Source organism: Cervus canadensis, chromosome 7 (assembly GCF_019320065.1).
Source record: "Cervus canadensis isolate Bull #8, Minnesota chromosome 7, ASM1932006v1, whole genome shotgun sequence".
Taxonomy (NCBI): domain Eukaryota; kingdom Metazoa; phylum Chordata; class Mammalia; order Artiodactyla; family Cervidae; genus Cervus; species Cervus canadensis.
Window position 1 is genome coordinate 45,356,718 of NC_057392.1, and position 12,796 is coordinate 45,369,513.

At 39.1% G+C, this 12,796-nt stretch overlaps 1 protein-coding gene across 15 annotated transcripts in view; it reads left to right on the plus strand.

Annotated features, from left to right (window-relative positions):
• The window catches only part of KALRN (kalirin RhoGEF kinase), a 671,401-nt gene that overhangs the window by 434,087 nt on the left and 224,518 nt on the right, over window positions 1-12,796 (plus strand). For all 15 annotated transcript variants that reach the window (XM_043473179.1, XM_043473181.1, XM_043473183.1 and 12 more), the window contains exons 26-27: window positions 6,574-6,643; window positions 9,237-9,326. In XM_043473179.1, coding sequence (XP_043329114.1) covers window positions 6,574-6,643; window positions 9,237-9,326 — 160 coding nt within the window. The remainder of the gene's footprint in view (window positions 1-6,573; window positions 6,644-9,236; window positions 9,327-12,796) is intronic.

Below are 12,796 nucleotides of genomic sequence, written 5' to 3' on the forward strand. Positions count from 1 at the left end.
CTTCAGCGCTCAGCCTTCTTTATAGTCCAACTCTCACATCCATACATGACTACTGGAAAAACCATAGCTTTGACTAGATGGACATTTGTTGGCAAAGTAATGTCTCTGCTTTTTAATATACTGTCTAGGTTGGTCATGGCTTTCCTTCCAAGTAGCAAGCATCTTTTAATTTCATGACTGCAGTTCACCATCTGCAGTGATTTTGGAGCCCCCAAAAATTGCTTTCAAAAGCTGATCTATAGACCGGATGCATTAAAATCACCCAGGGAATTTTGCTAAATGGTACAGATGCTCAGATCCTAACCCCAGAGGACAGTGCACAGGCAGGAGTAGGGATCTCTAAGTGTTCCTGAGACAAAGTCTGATACTTCCCCCAAAAGTGTTCCACTTGCAGAGAAGTTTGGGAAGCACTGCACACTCTACTTACTTCAGAGATATAATGTACCTCATCATATTATAGGATTTTGAAAGTCCTTTCATAAACAAACCAGTTTAACCCAGAATTTCCAAGCTTAAATGATATGTGACCTTGAAATCCAATTTTTACATAACCCCAATCAAGATTTTTCCCAGGATGTGGTTTTCAGAGAAGACAATTTACTGTAGATTTTCACCAGGGGCATGGTGGGAAGAGCTCCCTGGGGATAAGTCTCCAGGAGCGGAACTTATTATAATTGGGAGGCATTGATCCTGAAAAACTAATTTAGTGCCTACTATATGCCAGGCAGTGGTTTGGGTTCTTTACCTACATGAGTTTATTAAATCCTCACAACCCCACGAGGTTGTTTAAAATTGAGAAAAATGGTACTTTGTAAGACCGCCTACTCACAACTGTGACTAGATGTGAATTCTGGTTCTTTTATTTGAGCTTGGTTTTGGAAGGAAAGGAAAGTGAGGCCTTGGATTAGTAGAAGAGTGGGCTAGTGGCAGTTGCTGTTAAAACCTTCATTTTCCAGAAAGGCATTAATTGTAGAAATGATATTCTATGTACTTAATTCATTTTAAAGTGTTTTCATTTCTTGAGAATTTTCAGAGTATCCTCCCATAGGTAGCTTCTGTCACCAAAGATTGCTATTACTGTCTTTAGCATCTAGATCAATTATCAACTCTGTGGGCATTTTTTACTTAAAATTAACCTTAAGTGACCAAGTCACTGACCTTTGGTCATAAGTTAAGGAAAGAGGAAAGCTCTCCCTGAGTCATCACAGAGTCCTTGCAACTTCTAAAACAAGAATACAATTTTATATCTTCTATGGAATGTCATGATCCAGGCTAATGTATCATTTCTTTGGTCACTCTTAATAGAGAAGAACCTGTATACCATAGTGGTCAGAGTGAGGGGATGGGAGTGAGAGCCCAGAAGTGGGCAAGTGGAAGTTTCCTACAGCCAAGAGCATTTATCCTAGGTGCCTGGGGCTCCAGATTCTCCTGTTTCTTTTTTTTTCCCCAAGTACTCTTCTGTTCTTAACTCCTCCTTTCTTTAAAGCGGTTCATTTACTTTCACCAGTCCTTGTCCTAGAATAGCTCTTCCCCCACTCACCAAGCCATTCCAGCCCTAACCCCCAGGTCCTGTTCAGCCCATCACAGCTCAGAGCTGGATTTCCACCCATTGTCTTCACTGAGATTATCCTGAAGGCCAATATGAGAAATAACCATAAAGAATGTCTCAACACCTGAAAAAATACCTGTGAAGATTTTGTACCTTGTGTTGTTTAGTGTTCTCATGGAAAACAGCCACACAATACATGTCTTTCAGAATTTAGTTCCAGAAATTAAAATTATAGCATATTAAAAATAGATGAATGTTTTAATATTTTATGTTATGTATGTGGTGATGATCCAGATTGCTTCTCTTTGCAACAAAAAAAAACGTGTTTTCTTTTTGTCCTTGGAAAAAATTTGATCCTCGCTTGCAACATTATATAATATTTTTCTATTTCTAATTTAGAATTCTTATTAAATGTGGGTGACCTGCAGCTATTCTAAAAGTAGCAATAAATATGATACTTTATTGATTTTTGAGCACTGCATATGTGCATTTTGTAAGCCCAAATTGCATTATAATCACTGCTGGTCAGTAATTCAGGTCAGGATACTCCAGAATTCAGGGGAAAGATGATTATCATTAAATGGATACTGCTAGGAGTCTTCAAACATTTTCAACTGACTTTTACTTACTACTGAAGTAATACTTATTTGTAGTAGAAAATTTCAATGGCAGATGGACAAAAAATATCATCTATGATTCTATAAATCTTTGGCATTTTGACCTTACAAATATGGCGTGCCAAACATTTTTTAATTGCACATATATATTTCTTTAAACCAAAACCAAATCATTCTTTGTCATTGAAAAGAGAACACAAATAACATGTGTATGTATATACGTAAGTGAAGTCACTTAGTCATGTCCGACTCTTTGCGACCCCATGGACTGTAGCCCACCAGGCTCCTCAGTCCATGGAATTTTCCAGGCAAGAGTACTGAAGTGGGTTGCCATTTCCTTCTCCAAGGGATCTTCCCAAGCCAGGGATCGAACCCGGGTCTCCCACACTGCAGGCAAACGCTTTACCGTCTGAGCCACCAGGGAAGCCCGCATATATATATATATATAATCCATAAGCAATTGTAATTATAAGATGCTTCCAGAATGCTCGGACAAGAGAAATCAGGTAGTATAATCAAATCAATAAAATTTATTTGTTCCAATGATAGAGGTAAGTAATGGAATAATTCAGACCTACTTTATATCTTTTAATTTTTGAATCAACTTTTAAAATAAAAATTAAATAGAAAAATATGGATTGAGAAGACCCACTCACCTCTATCCTTTTTTTTGCATTTTACACTGTTTCATTTATTTCTTTTAATTTACTTTTAAAAAATTTTTATTGTCTCATTTATAATCATTACAGTGTCACTGTAATATGGGTACTATGATTCATGGTAAGTTGCCCAGAGCTGCCTAACCTAACAAAACAAGGTTTTTAACCCAAGGCCTTTCAGTTCCTAAACTGTACTTTCTCTACTGCGTTAGAGATATTAGCCTATGATAGTTGGTGGCAGTATTTGACCCACGTTTATCTTTATCCACCATGTTTTTTCATCTGGTTTCCTGTGGTAATGACTTAAAAATATATTTTCATTGTTTCCAACTCAGTTTTATTTCAAACAGTACTGCAGTGAATGCTCTTCTTTTTGTGTTATTTCACATGTGTGAAAGTCTGTTTGCTCTTCCCTTTTTTTTTTTATTGTGGTATACTTGATGTACAATTTTATATAAGTTTCAGGTGTACAATGTAATGAGTCACAGTCTTTAAAGATTATACTCCATTTATAATTATCATAAAATATTGGCTATATTCCCCACATTGTACAGTACATCCTTGTACGTTATTTCTTCATACATAGTAGTTTGTACCTCTTAATCCCCCATCCCTTTCTTGCCCCTCTCCTCTCTTCTGTCCACACTGGTAACCACTATCTTGTTCTGTCAGTCTGTTTCTTTTTTGTTGTATTCACCAGTTTGTTGTAGTTTTTAGACTCCACATATAAGTGATATCATACAGTATTTGTTTTTCTCTGTCTGACTTATTTCACTTAGCGTAATAGCCTTCTAGTAAATCCATGTTGTTGCAAATGGCAAAATTGCATTCTTTTTATGGCTGAGTAAATTCATGTGTGTGTGTGTGTGTGTGTGTGTGTAGGATGGCTCCTTTTCTCCATATCCTTGCCAACATTTGTTATTTGTGTTCCTTTTGGTGATAGCCATTCTGACTAGTGTGAGATGATGCTTCATTGTGGTTTTAATTTGCATTTCTCTGATGATTGATGATGATTAATGATGTTGAAACATCTTTTCATCTGCCTGTTAGCCATCTGTATGTCTTCTTGGGAGAAAATGTCCATTCAGGTCTTCTGCCCATTTTTAAATTGCATTGTTTTGTTTGTTTGTTTGTTTATTGGAGGATAATTGCTTTACAATATTGTGGTGGTCTCTACCATACATCAGTGCAAATAAGTCATAATTATATATCTCCTCCCCCTTGAGCCTCCCTCCCCTCCTCATTCCAACCCTCTCAGTTGTCACAGAGCACCAGGCTAGGCTCCCTGTGTTATACAGCAGCTTCCCACTAGCTATCTATTTTAGACACAAAGTGTATATATGTCAGTGCTACTATCTCAATCTGACCCACCCTCTCCTTCCCCCACTGTGTCTACCAGACCATTCTCTCTGTCTGCATCTCCATTTCTTCTCTGTAAATAGGTTCATCAGTACTATTTTTCTAGATCCCATTTATATGCATTAATATACGATATTTGTTTCTCTTTCTGACTTCTTCACTCTGTATAACAGGCTCTAGGTTTATCCACTTCACTACAACTGACTCAATTTTGTTCCTTTTTATGGCTAAGTAATATTCCATTGTATCTATATACCACAACTTCTTTATCCATTCATCTGTCAGTGGACATCTAGGTTGCTTCCATGTCCTGGCTATTGTAAATAGTGCTGCAATGAACATCGGGGTGCATGTACCTTTTAGAATTGTGGTTTATGCCCAGTAGTTAGATTATTGGGTGATATGGTAGTTTTATTTCTAGTTTGTTAAGAAATCTCTGTAATGTTCTCCATAGTGGCTATACTAATTTACATTCGCAGCAACAGTGCAGTAGGGTTCCCTTTTCTTCACATCCTCTCCAGCATTTATTGTTCGTAGTATTTTGGTCATTCTAATTGGTGTCAGGTGATACCTCAGTGTACCTTTGATTTGCATATCTCTAATAATGAGTGATGTGGAGCATCTTTTCATGTGTTTATTGGCCATCTGTATGTCTTCTTTGGAGAAATGTCTGTTTAGATCTTCTACCCATTGTTTGATTGGATTGTTAGTTTTTCTAATATTGAACTATATGAGCTGCTTATATATTTTGGAATGAATCCTTTGTCAGTTGCTTCATTTGCAATTGTATGAGCTATTTATATATGTTGGATATTAACCTCATATTGGTTATATCATTTGCAAATGTTTTCCCCCATTCAGTAGGTTGTCTTTTTATTTGGGGAAGACTTTCTTTTTAACCACTTTATTGAAGTACAGTTGGTGTAAAAATCTGTACATATTTAATATCACAAAAACACTGATGCATTTGGGGATAATTATATACCCATGGAACTATCACCACCATCAAGGCCATAGACATATTTATCACCTCCCAAAGTTTTCTTTTCTATTATTATATAAGAACACTTAACAAAAGATCCGTCTTCTTTGCAAATTTGAAGTATGTGATGTAGTAATCTTAGCTATTGATATTATGCTGTATAGTAGATCTCCAGAATTTATCTTGCAAAACTAAAATTGTACACTTTAACAGTTAGTTTCTTGGGTTGGAAATAAGAGTATATATATTCCCTACTTAGACAAAAGGCAGAATATTAGGTACATTCTTCTACACCTTGCTTTTTTCACTTAACAGCTTGCCCTGGAGATCTTCCATGTAAAAACCTACAAAATTTTGCCATTTTTTATAGCCATATAGTATATGGTTCTGTGGATGTACTATACTTTGTCATCTATACACTGTCTTTTGCTATTATGGAGAGTGCCATAGTGAATATGCATATGTATACTTCATTTTGCATATGTGTGACTACAACTATAGGACATTTTCCAAAATTAAAATTGCAGAGGCAAAGATAAGTGCTTTTTTACTTTGATAGATATTGTCAAATTGACCTGTAAATATTATACCATCTTCCATCATTGTCAGAATGTTTCCCTATAGCCTCATAATTATTTGTAACACTTCGTCTGGTTTTTAAAAAGAAAATGCCATTCCAATGATTCTGACTTATTTGAGCTTGAATTCTCTGAGCTCAAACCAATTGTTTAATATATGAATTTGAAGTTGGTGTAGTCAGCTCTTTATTATTTATTGACATAAAAAGGAGCCATACCTTAGATATTCACAATGGCAGATAATTCGGTAGTAATTCAGTTCAGCTTTGAGATGTATTATGACGTTTTCCCCATTAAATTTTCTTTCCTGACAGTGTCAGCAACAGGAAGCATTAACTCAGTTTTTAGCACAAACTGGGTACTGATGGAAGAAGAAAGTGAAAAATTGGAAAGAAGTCAGTATAGGATTCAGAATTTTTCCACCTTACCTCTGGGATCATAGATAGTATTATTTTGGTCTTTTGATACCTATATCTATATATTTTCAAATGTTGCAACATGCTCAGACTACTTGTATTAAAAAATAGAGTCATAGTTACCATTGAAATGCCCAACACAAGTATCATATTCCATTATTTTCAGCCCGAGAAGTGTAAACCTTTAAGGGAAACAATTAAGTAGCACTAATTTATCAATTAATTACAATTTTAATGAAATTAGTTCCAACATATTTTAAATTGCTTCTTACCACATATCACTTAGAAAGTGGAGAAGGCATATATAAATAATGGAGAGTTCATGAGGTTGGGTTGGCCTCAGTATGAGCCTCTGGCGGGGAGGGGTCAACAGTACAGAAATGTCTGATTTCAGCCTTTCTCCCTCCTTGCAGCATCTTCCTCAAAGAACTGGAGAAGTATGAGCAGCTGCCTGAGGATGTGGGACACTGCTTTGTTACCTGGGTAACCTACTGAACTCCTCCTCCTACCATCCCATGTTTTCCAGGAGTACAGGTGATACCAGACGGCATCACTGTTCAGTGCCTGAGCTGATGATTGGTGTCACTGACATTCTAACACAGGACCAGGGGCTGTAGAGAAGATCCATGAGTAGGTCTGAAAGAAAGCAGTCTTATCACTGAGCACCAGAGCCCTCCTTGGGAAAGGTCCTTAGATGTTGTGTCTGATATCTACCTTAAAAAAACTTTCGAAAATTGTAATGTCAGGAGATTGAAACAAGACCACCACCCCTGGTAGAAGAACTGTTCCAGCTCCACCCACGAGTTATTTTTAACAGGATGAGAATTAGGGAATTAGAACTTTAGAAATCCACCAAGCCATTGTTTACATTTTCTTCCTTAATAAGAGAACAGACCTCCCAATTCTGACCTACAGGATGTATATGTTGTCATTCTCTTTCTTGGAGCTGTTGTCATGGGTCAAGTAAATGGGCTGAATGTACGAGGTTCTAATTATATAAATGGAAACTAGTTTTTGTTAGTATCTCCACACCCCGTTATCCTGAGTTCAGGTTCCTGATATGTGTACCAACATCTCCAGGGTAGCCCACCTAGTACAATAAGTGCAACTAAACATGGAAATCTTTCCCCAGGGCCAGGCACTCTAAATATTCAACAATTAACTAATTAGAGCTTCTACTCAAAATGGGCTAATTACTTTTCCAATGTCTTCACAATTCAGAGAGTTTGCGCTCTTAATGGCCCTATGGAATAGTCAGGGCTGTAGTTATGTTTTATATTTTATAGATGGGAAGATTTCAGAGGAGCTAGGGTGTTGACTAATCTGTTGACATATGATTAATATCACAGTTTATCCTGCAACTCTAGACCTGAGTTGCCTCCTTTTTCTGAAACTGTAACATTTACTTCCTGGCCTATTCTCTTAAAGAAGTCTCAGACTGCCATTTTATTTTGTGCTAATACATTTTCCACCTCTAAATAACATGAGCCCATACACAGTTCACATTATTGCTAATAAATAGTATATGATCCCGTGCACAGCCAATGTAGAGAAAAAATGAAACTGACCATTAAGTGAAGGAATTTTTTTTTTTTTGGTATCTTGTTTCATACATTTTGTGGATTTGCCTTACAATCAACCATAAGTATGATTTATTAGCATCTCTTAGGGATGATGAATGCCTCCTAAATAGTACATAAAATTGGTTTCAGAAAACCTTTAGTATAAAATATGCTCATTTTGCCAAGAATTATCTCAAAGTGATTTCTTAAGTTTTATCATCTTAATGTATGACTATAGTGCAGGAGTTAAGGGTAGAAAGAGTTGCCATGTATTGAATGTCAAGAGTTATAACCAAGAAGCTTCAAGTCAGCTTGCCTGGGCTCCACTGCTTTCTGAATTTAAAGTGACCTAACCTACATTATGGACTTCTCATGTGGCTCAGTGGTAAAGAATCTACCTGCCAATGCAGGAGACACAGGTTCTCTCCCTGGGTCAGGAAGATGCCCTGGAGAAAAAGAAATGGCAACCCACTCCAGTATTCTTGCCTGGAAGATCCCATGGACAGAGGAACCTGGCAGGCTACAGTCTGTGGGGTTGCAAGAGTCAGACATGACTTAGCGACTAAACAGCAGCAACCAACCTCATGCCACTATTTTCATACCTGTTAAGTGGGTTGATAATAAAAGAACTCATCACACAGGGTTCTCATAAGGATCAAATGAGTTAATATGTATAGAGTACTTGGGAAAGTGCTGGCGTAAGTGAAACCTGCTATAATTAGCACATAGTTAGGCTTCTTTTTTAGAAGCGGACATCCCCAGTGTTATGCAGGCATTGGGATGGGGAGTATTTCACAGTTGGGAAAAGTGCTTGGTGGCCAAAGTACACGTAACTTTCCCAGTGGAGAGGCTATGAAGCACTAACCCAGAAGATGCCAAAGACATAAGAAATGAATTTTTACCAAGCCATTGGATTCTTGACTTGAATTAGCAATCTGTTTAGGATTCACTGTTTAGGATTCACTTAGGACCCCCCTAAGGGTCACCCTGCTTTCCTTTTCCCCCATCATTGCTTCTGGCACATGTGGGATGGTGGCACAGTTGCTTGACATGCCCTAGAAACTGCCCCCATGGGGACATTTAGAGTATGAGCAGATCTCCCTCTGAGATTACACTTCATTTTCATTCTTTGACTTTTCGTTTTTAAAGCAAATGCTATCATTTTTCAAGATGGGAAGCAAATTATAGGTAACGCCAAAAGGGGGATACTCACTCAATAAATTCTGTCCAGCTTCAGGACATATTATGATTTGTAAATTGATTTTTTAATTCTATCTAGTACAGACTGGTTTTAAAATGAACTTTCTTTCAGTGAGTTCTCTTCCCCTACTGATAGGAAAAAAAGTATCCCCAAGTTTATTAGGGTAGCACAGGCCTATGAGCCCAGGACATTTGCCACAGGATTGTCTGTACCAGGCAATATCTGAGGGTTTAACTGCACAGCACTTGATGGCACAGTCAAGAGCAGGGAGCAACTAATGGATGCTGATCTATTATTATTTTTGTTTTTTTAGGCAGACAAATTTCAGATGTACGTCACCTACTGTAAAAACAAGCCTGATTCCAACCAGCTGATCCTGGAGCATGCAGGCACCTTCTTTGATGTAAGCTGTGAATTTCCATTCTTGAGCCACTGATGAGCAAGTGGAATGCTTTTCTACTTTGAGATTATGGGTTTCTAACTATCCTCTGTTCCTTATTTTTCTTTACTGGCCTCCCAGTCCTCTCTCTCATAGATAAAACATGGAAGAAACCAAAACCACTGTTTATCTTTTGTTTTGGGCTTCCCTGGTGGCTCACTGGTAAAGAATCCATGTGCCAAGCAGAAGACGCAGGTTTGATCCCCAAGTCAAGAAGATCCCCTAGAGAAGAAAATGGCAACTCACTCCAGTATTCTTGCCTGGGAAATCCCATGGAAGAGGAACCCGGCGGGCTACAGTTCATGGGGTTGCAAAAGAGTTGGACACGACTCATAAACAACAAAACAACAATGTTGTGTTTTACTTCATCCCATCTCAAGTGCTGTGGTTTCTGATAAGGCACATTTGCCTGCGTGTCTCGGCATCATGGAGTAGCAAAGAGTCGGACACAGCGAGCAACTAAGCACGCAGCAGCCAATCTAGCTGGCCATAAGTCTCGTGTGGAGGAGAGGCGTGCTGGGGAGCAGGTGCCAGTTAAGATGTTCCACTTCTGCGTGTGTGTGCGCGCGTGCTTAGTCGCTCAGTCATGTCCAACTCTTTGTGACCCCGTGGACTGTAGCGCTCCTGTCTCTGTCCATGGGGATTCTCCAGACAAGAATACTCGCGTGGGTTGCCATGCCCTCCTCCAGGGGATCTTCCCATCCCGGGGATCAAACCCAGGTCTCCCACATTGCAGGTAGATTCTTTATCATCTGAGTCACCTATATAGCTCTCAAATGCAGGACTTCTCAAAGTGTGGTCTCAGCCCAGCTACATCGTCATCACCTGAGAACTTGTTAGAAATGCCTATTTTGTACACTGCTCCAGATCTATTGAATCAGAATCCCCAGGGCTGGAATGAAACAATCTTTGAGTTTTAAGGAGCCCTCCAGGTGACTCTGATGCCCACTCAAGTTTGAGAATCACTAACTACTCTGATACAATTATTTCAACCTTGACTGCCCCTTGGAATCACCTTAGAGCTATGAAAAGTGCTGGTTCCAGTCCCAGCCCTGATTGTGTTATGATCAGCCTGGATTTGCCCTGGGCATTGAGATTTTTAAACATTTCCAGGTGAGAGTAAAGTGCAGCCAGAGTCAAGCACTTGTTCTGTAGTGGAAGCCAAGAGGAGATTCAGAGCTGATGTGCCTTGTCAGGTCCTCTGGTTTTGGGTGAGCACACGGTCCTATTGGCAAATGATGTGTATATGATACTGGTCCCCAGAGAGTGACTTATTGGCTATAACATGAACAGAATCAAATGGGTCACTGCAGGATGCATGGGAAGAACAAGGGGGAGAAAAGAAATGAGACTAAAAAAGTGAAGTTCAATGAGAGATAGGTGATAACAGTGATGGCCATTCTGATAGTCACATCAGAAGTGACAAACACTTGAAATTCAGAAAATTTTAAATGTCTATCAGTCTAACTTTCTGCCTACTCATTCCTTCTCTAAATATTTGAATGTCTACTATAGGCAAGATAATGTGCCAGGTCCCATGGAGTCTCAGACATTCAAACATGGTTCCCATACTCAAGTTTACAAAATAATCCTTCTCTGAGCATCTTTCTAGCCTGACCTGCTGTAACAGAAATGATCCTACAAGTGTCTTGTTGCTCAGTGAACGAATAATACTTGAATGGGTGAAAGCCAGACAAGAAAAAACAGACATGATTTTTAAAGATGGAGTATCACTATGGAAATGGTCCCAAAGTGAAATTTGTGAGGTTTTGTTTAAACTGAAAACTCAAGAAAAATACTTCTCTGACTTGGTATCAGAAGTTACTGGGTATCATTTTGGATGCCCTATACTGCTATTCTCTCTCCTTAATAATGTATTTCTCTTAAGATATTTCTGGTTTTTTTATCAATAGTATCTAGAAGAGTCTTTTTGAAGTTTTAAATGCACTGTGTCCTGTCTTCCACTTCACATTTTTCTGAACATACATATCCTATGCTCTGAGCAGGCTGCAGACTCATCTGCCTCCTTATCTTTGCTCATACTATTCTCACTGCCTAGGATAGACTGTGAGCCCTTTGCACACACTGCACACAGGCACACATAGACACTCTCAGAAGTCTTCCTATACTTAAACGGTCACAGTCATGTGTTGCTTCCTATATGAATCCTTGACTTTCTCTTTGTGTGCAGTATACTTTGTCTCTTTATGGCATTTGTAACCATCTGCCTTTTGACAGGTTACAAATGCCATACTATGCCTTTTGTGAGCTCCTTAGGAGGTTGACTCATGGTTTGCCTGGTTCATTTTTCACATGTTACAGAGTCTGGTGCTAAACTGCATTTTCCTCTCATCCTGCATTCCTCATATTCTTGTTTCTAGCCAATTTCTAGGCTTTGATTTATAAGTTGGACATACCCCATTTTACACCCTACCCCCCATTTCCAACATCATGCCTGATGAGCCTGTACATTAGTTGGGGAGGCCAATGCAAGCCAGAAAACCAGTCCAGTAGGAGTTCCTGGAGCTTGGCCTGGAGGTGGAGAGAGAGGGCAGCAAACTCTCCTGATGGTTCCCTAAGTATTCCAGAAAGCATCATCTTTGTAGCTTTTCCCCTCCCATCAGAAGAGTTTCCCTAAATTCTATACTTAGAGACCATCTACTTTAGGCCCTCCTTCTATCAGAGATAAACCCCCAATAAAGACAGCCCTGTTATCCATTATTGTAAAGATAGCAGAGAAAATTCAAGTACCGGAAAGGCCCACACATTGACATGATCCAGCATTTTCTACACCAGACGTGAGAGCTGTGAGGCTGTGATGACTGGTACCCTGTTGATTACTAAGCTTGGTTGGCTGACCTAGCCACTGGACACCACCCTTTCCTTATTCTCCACATGAAGCCTTCCTGGAACTCGGCATCTTGTCAGAGAGGGAAGCCAGTCAAAGTGCCTTATTGCCTGAGCTCTCCTGCCAAAGCCTCAGATAAGCTCAAACTGTTCATTTGCCCAGATAGGGTCAGCCTGCCAGCTGTTTTGCCCATTTTCCTTGAACAAGTCCTGATATAAACACACACCTCTAGGGAAGAGGCAAATGAGTGAGAAAATTGCCACCTTCTGGGATAGTTGGAGGAAAATGGAATGGTTTATTATTATTATTATTCCCTTTTCTTCACGTTCCTTCATGGCCCGTAACAAGTCCTACTTTGTCTAGGTTTAAAATGTTTCTTGTAATTCTCCTGATGCTTTGTGCTCACTAACCTTCATTTATGGCAAGCCCCTACATTACACATCTGTAGATATAGATGTATGTAAAGGGTATAGTTTGTTTTTGTACCTTCACAGACATGTGCAGCCATCCTCACAGTCAACTTTAGAGCATTTTCATCACCTCATAAGGCAACCCCACACCCTTTAGCCATCACTCTCCACCTCAT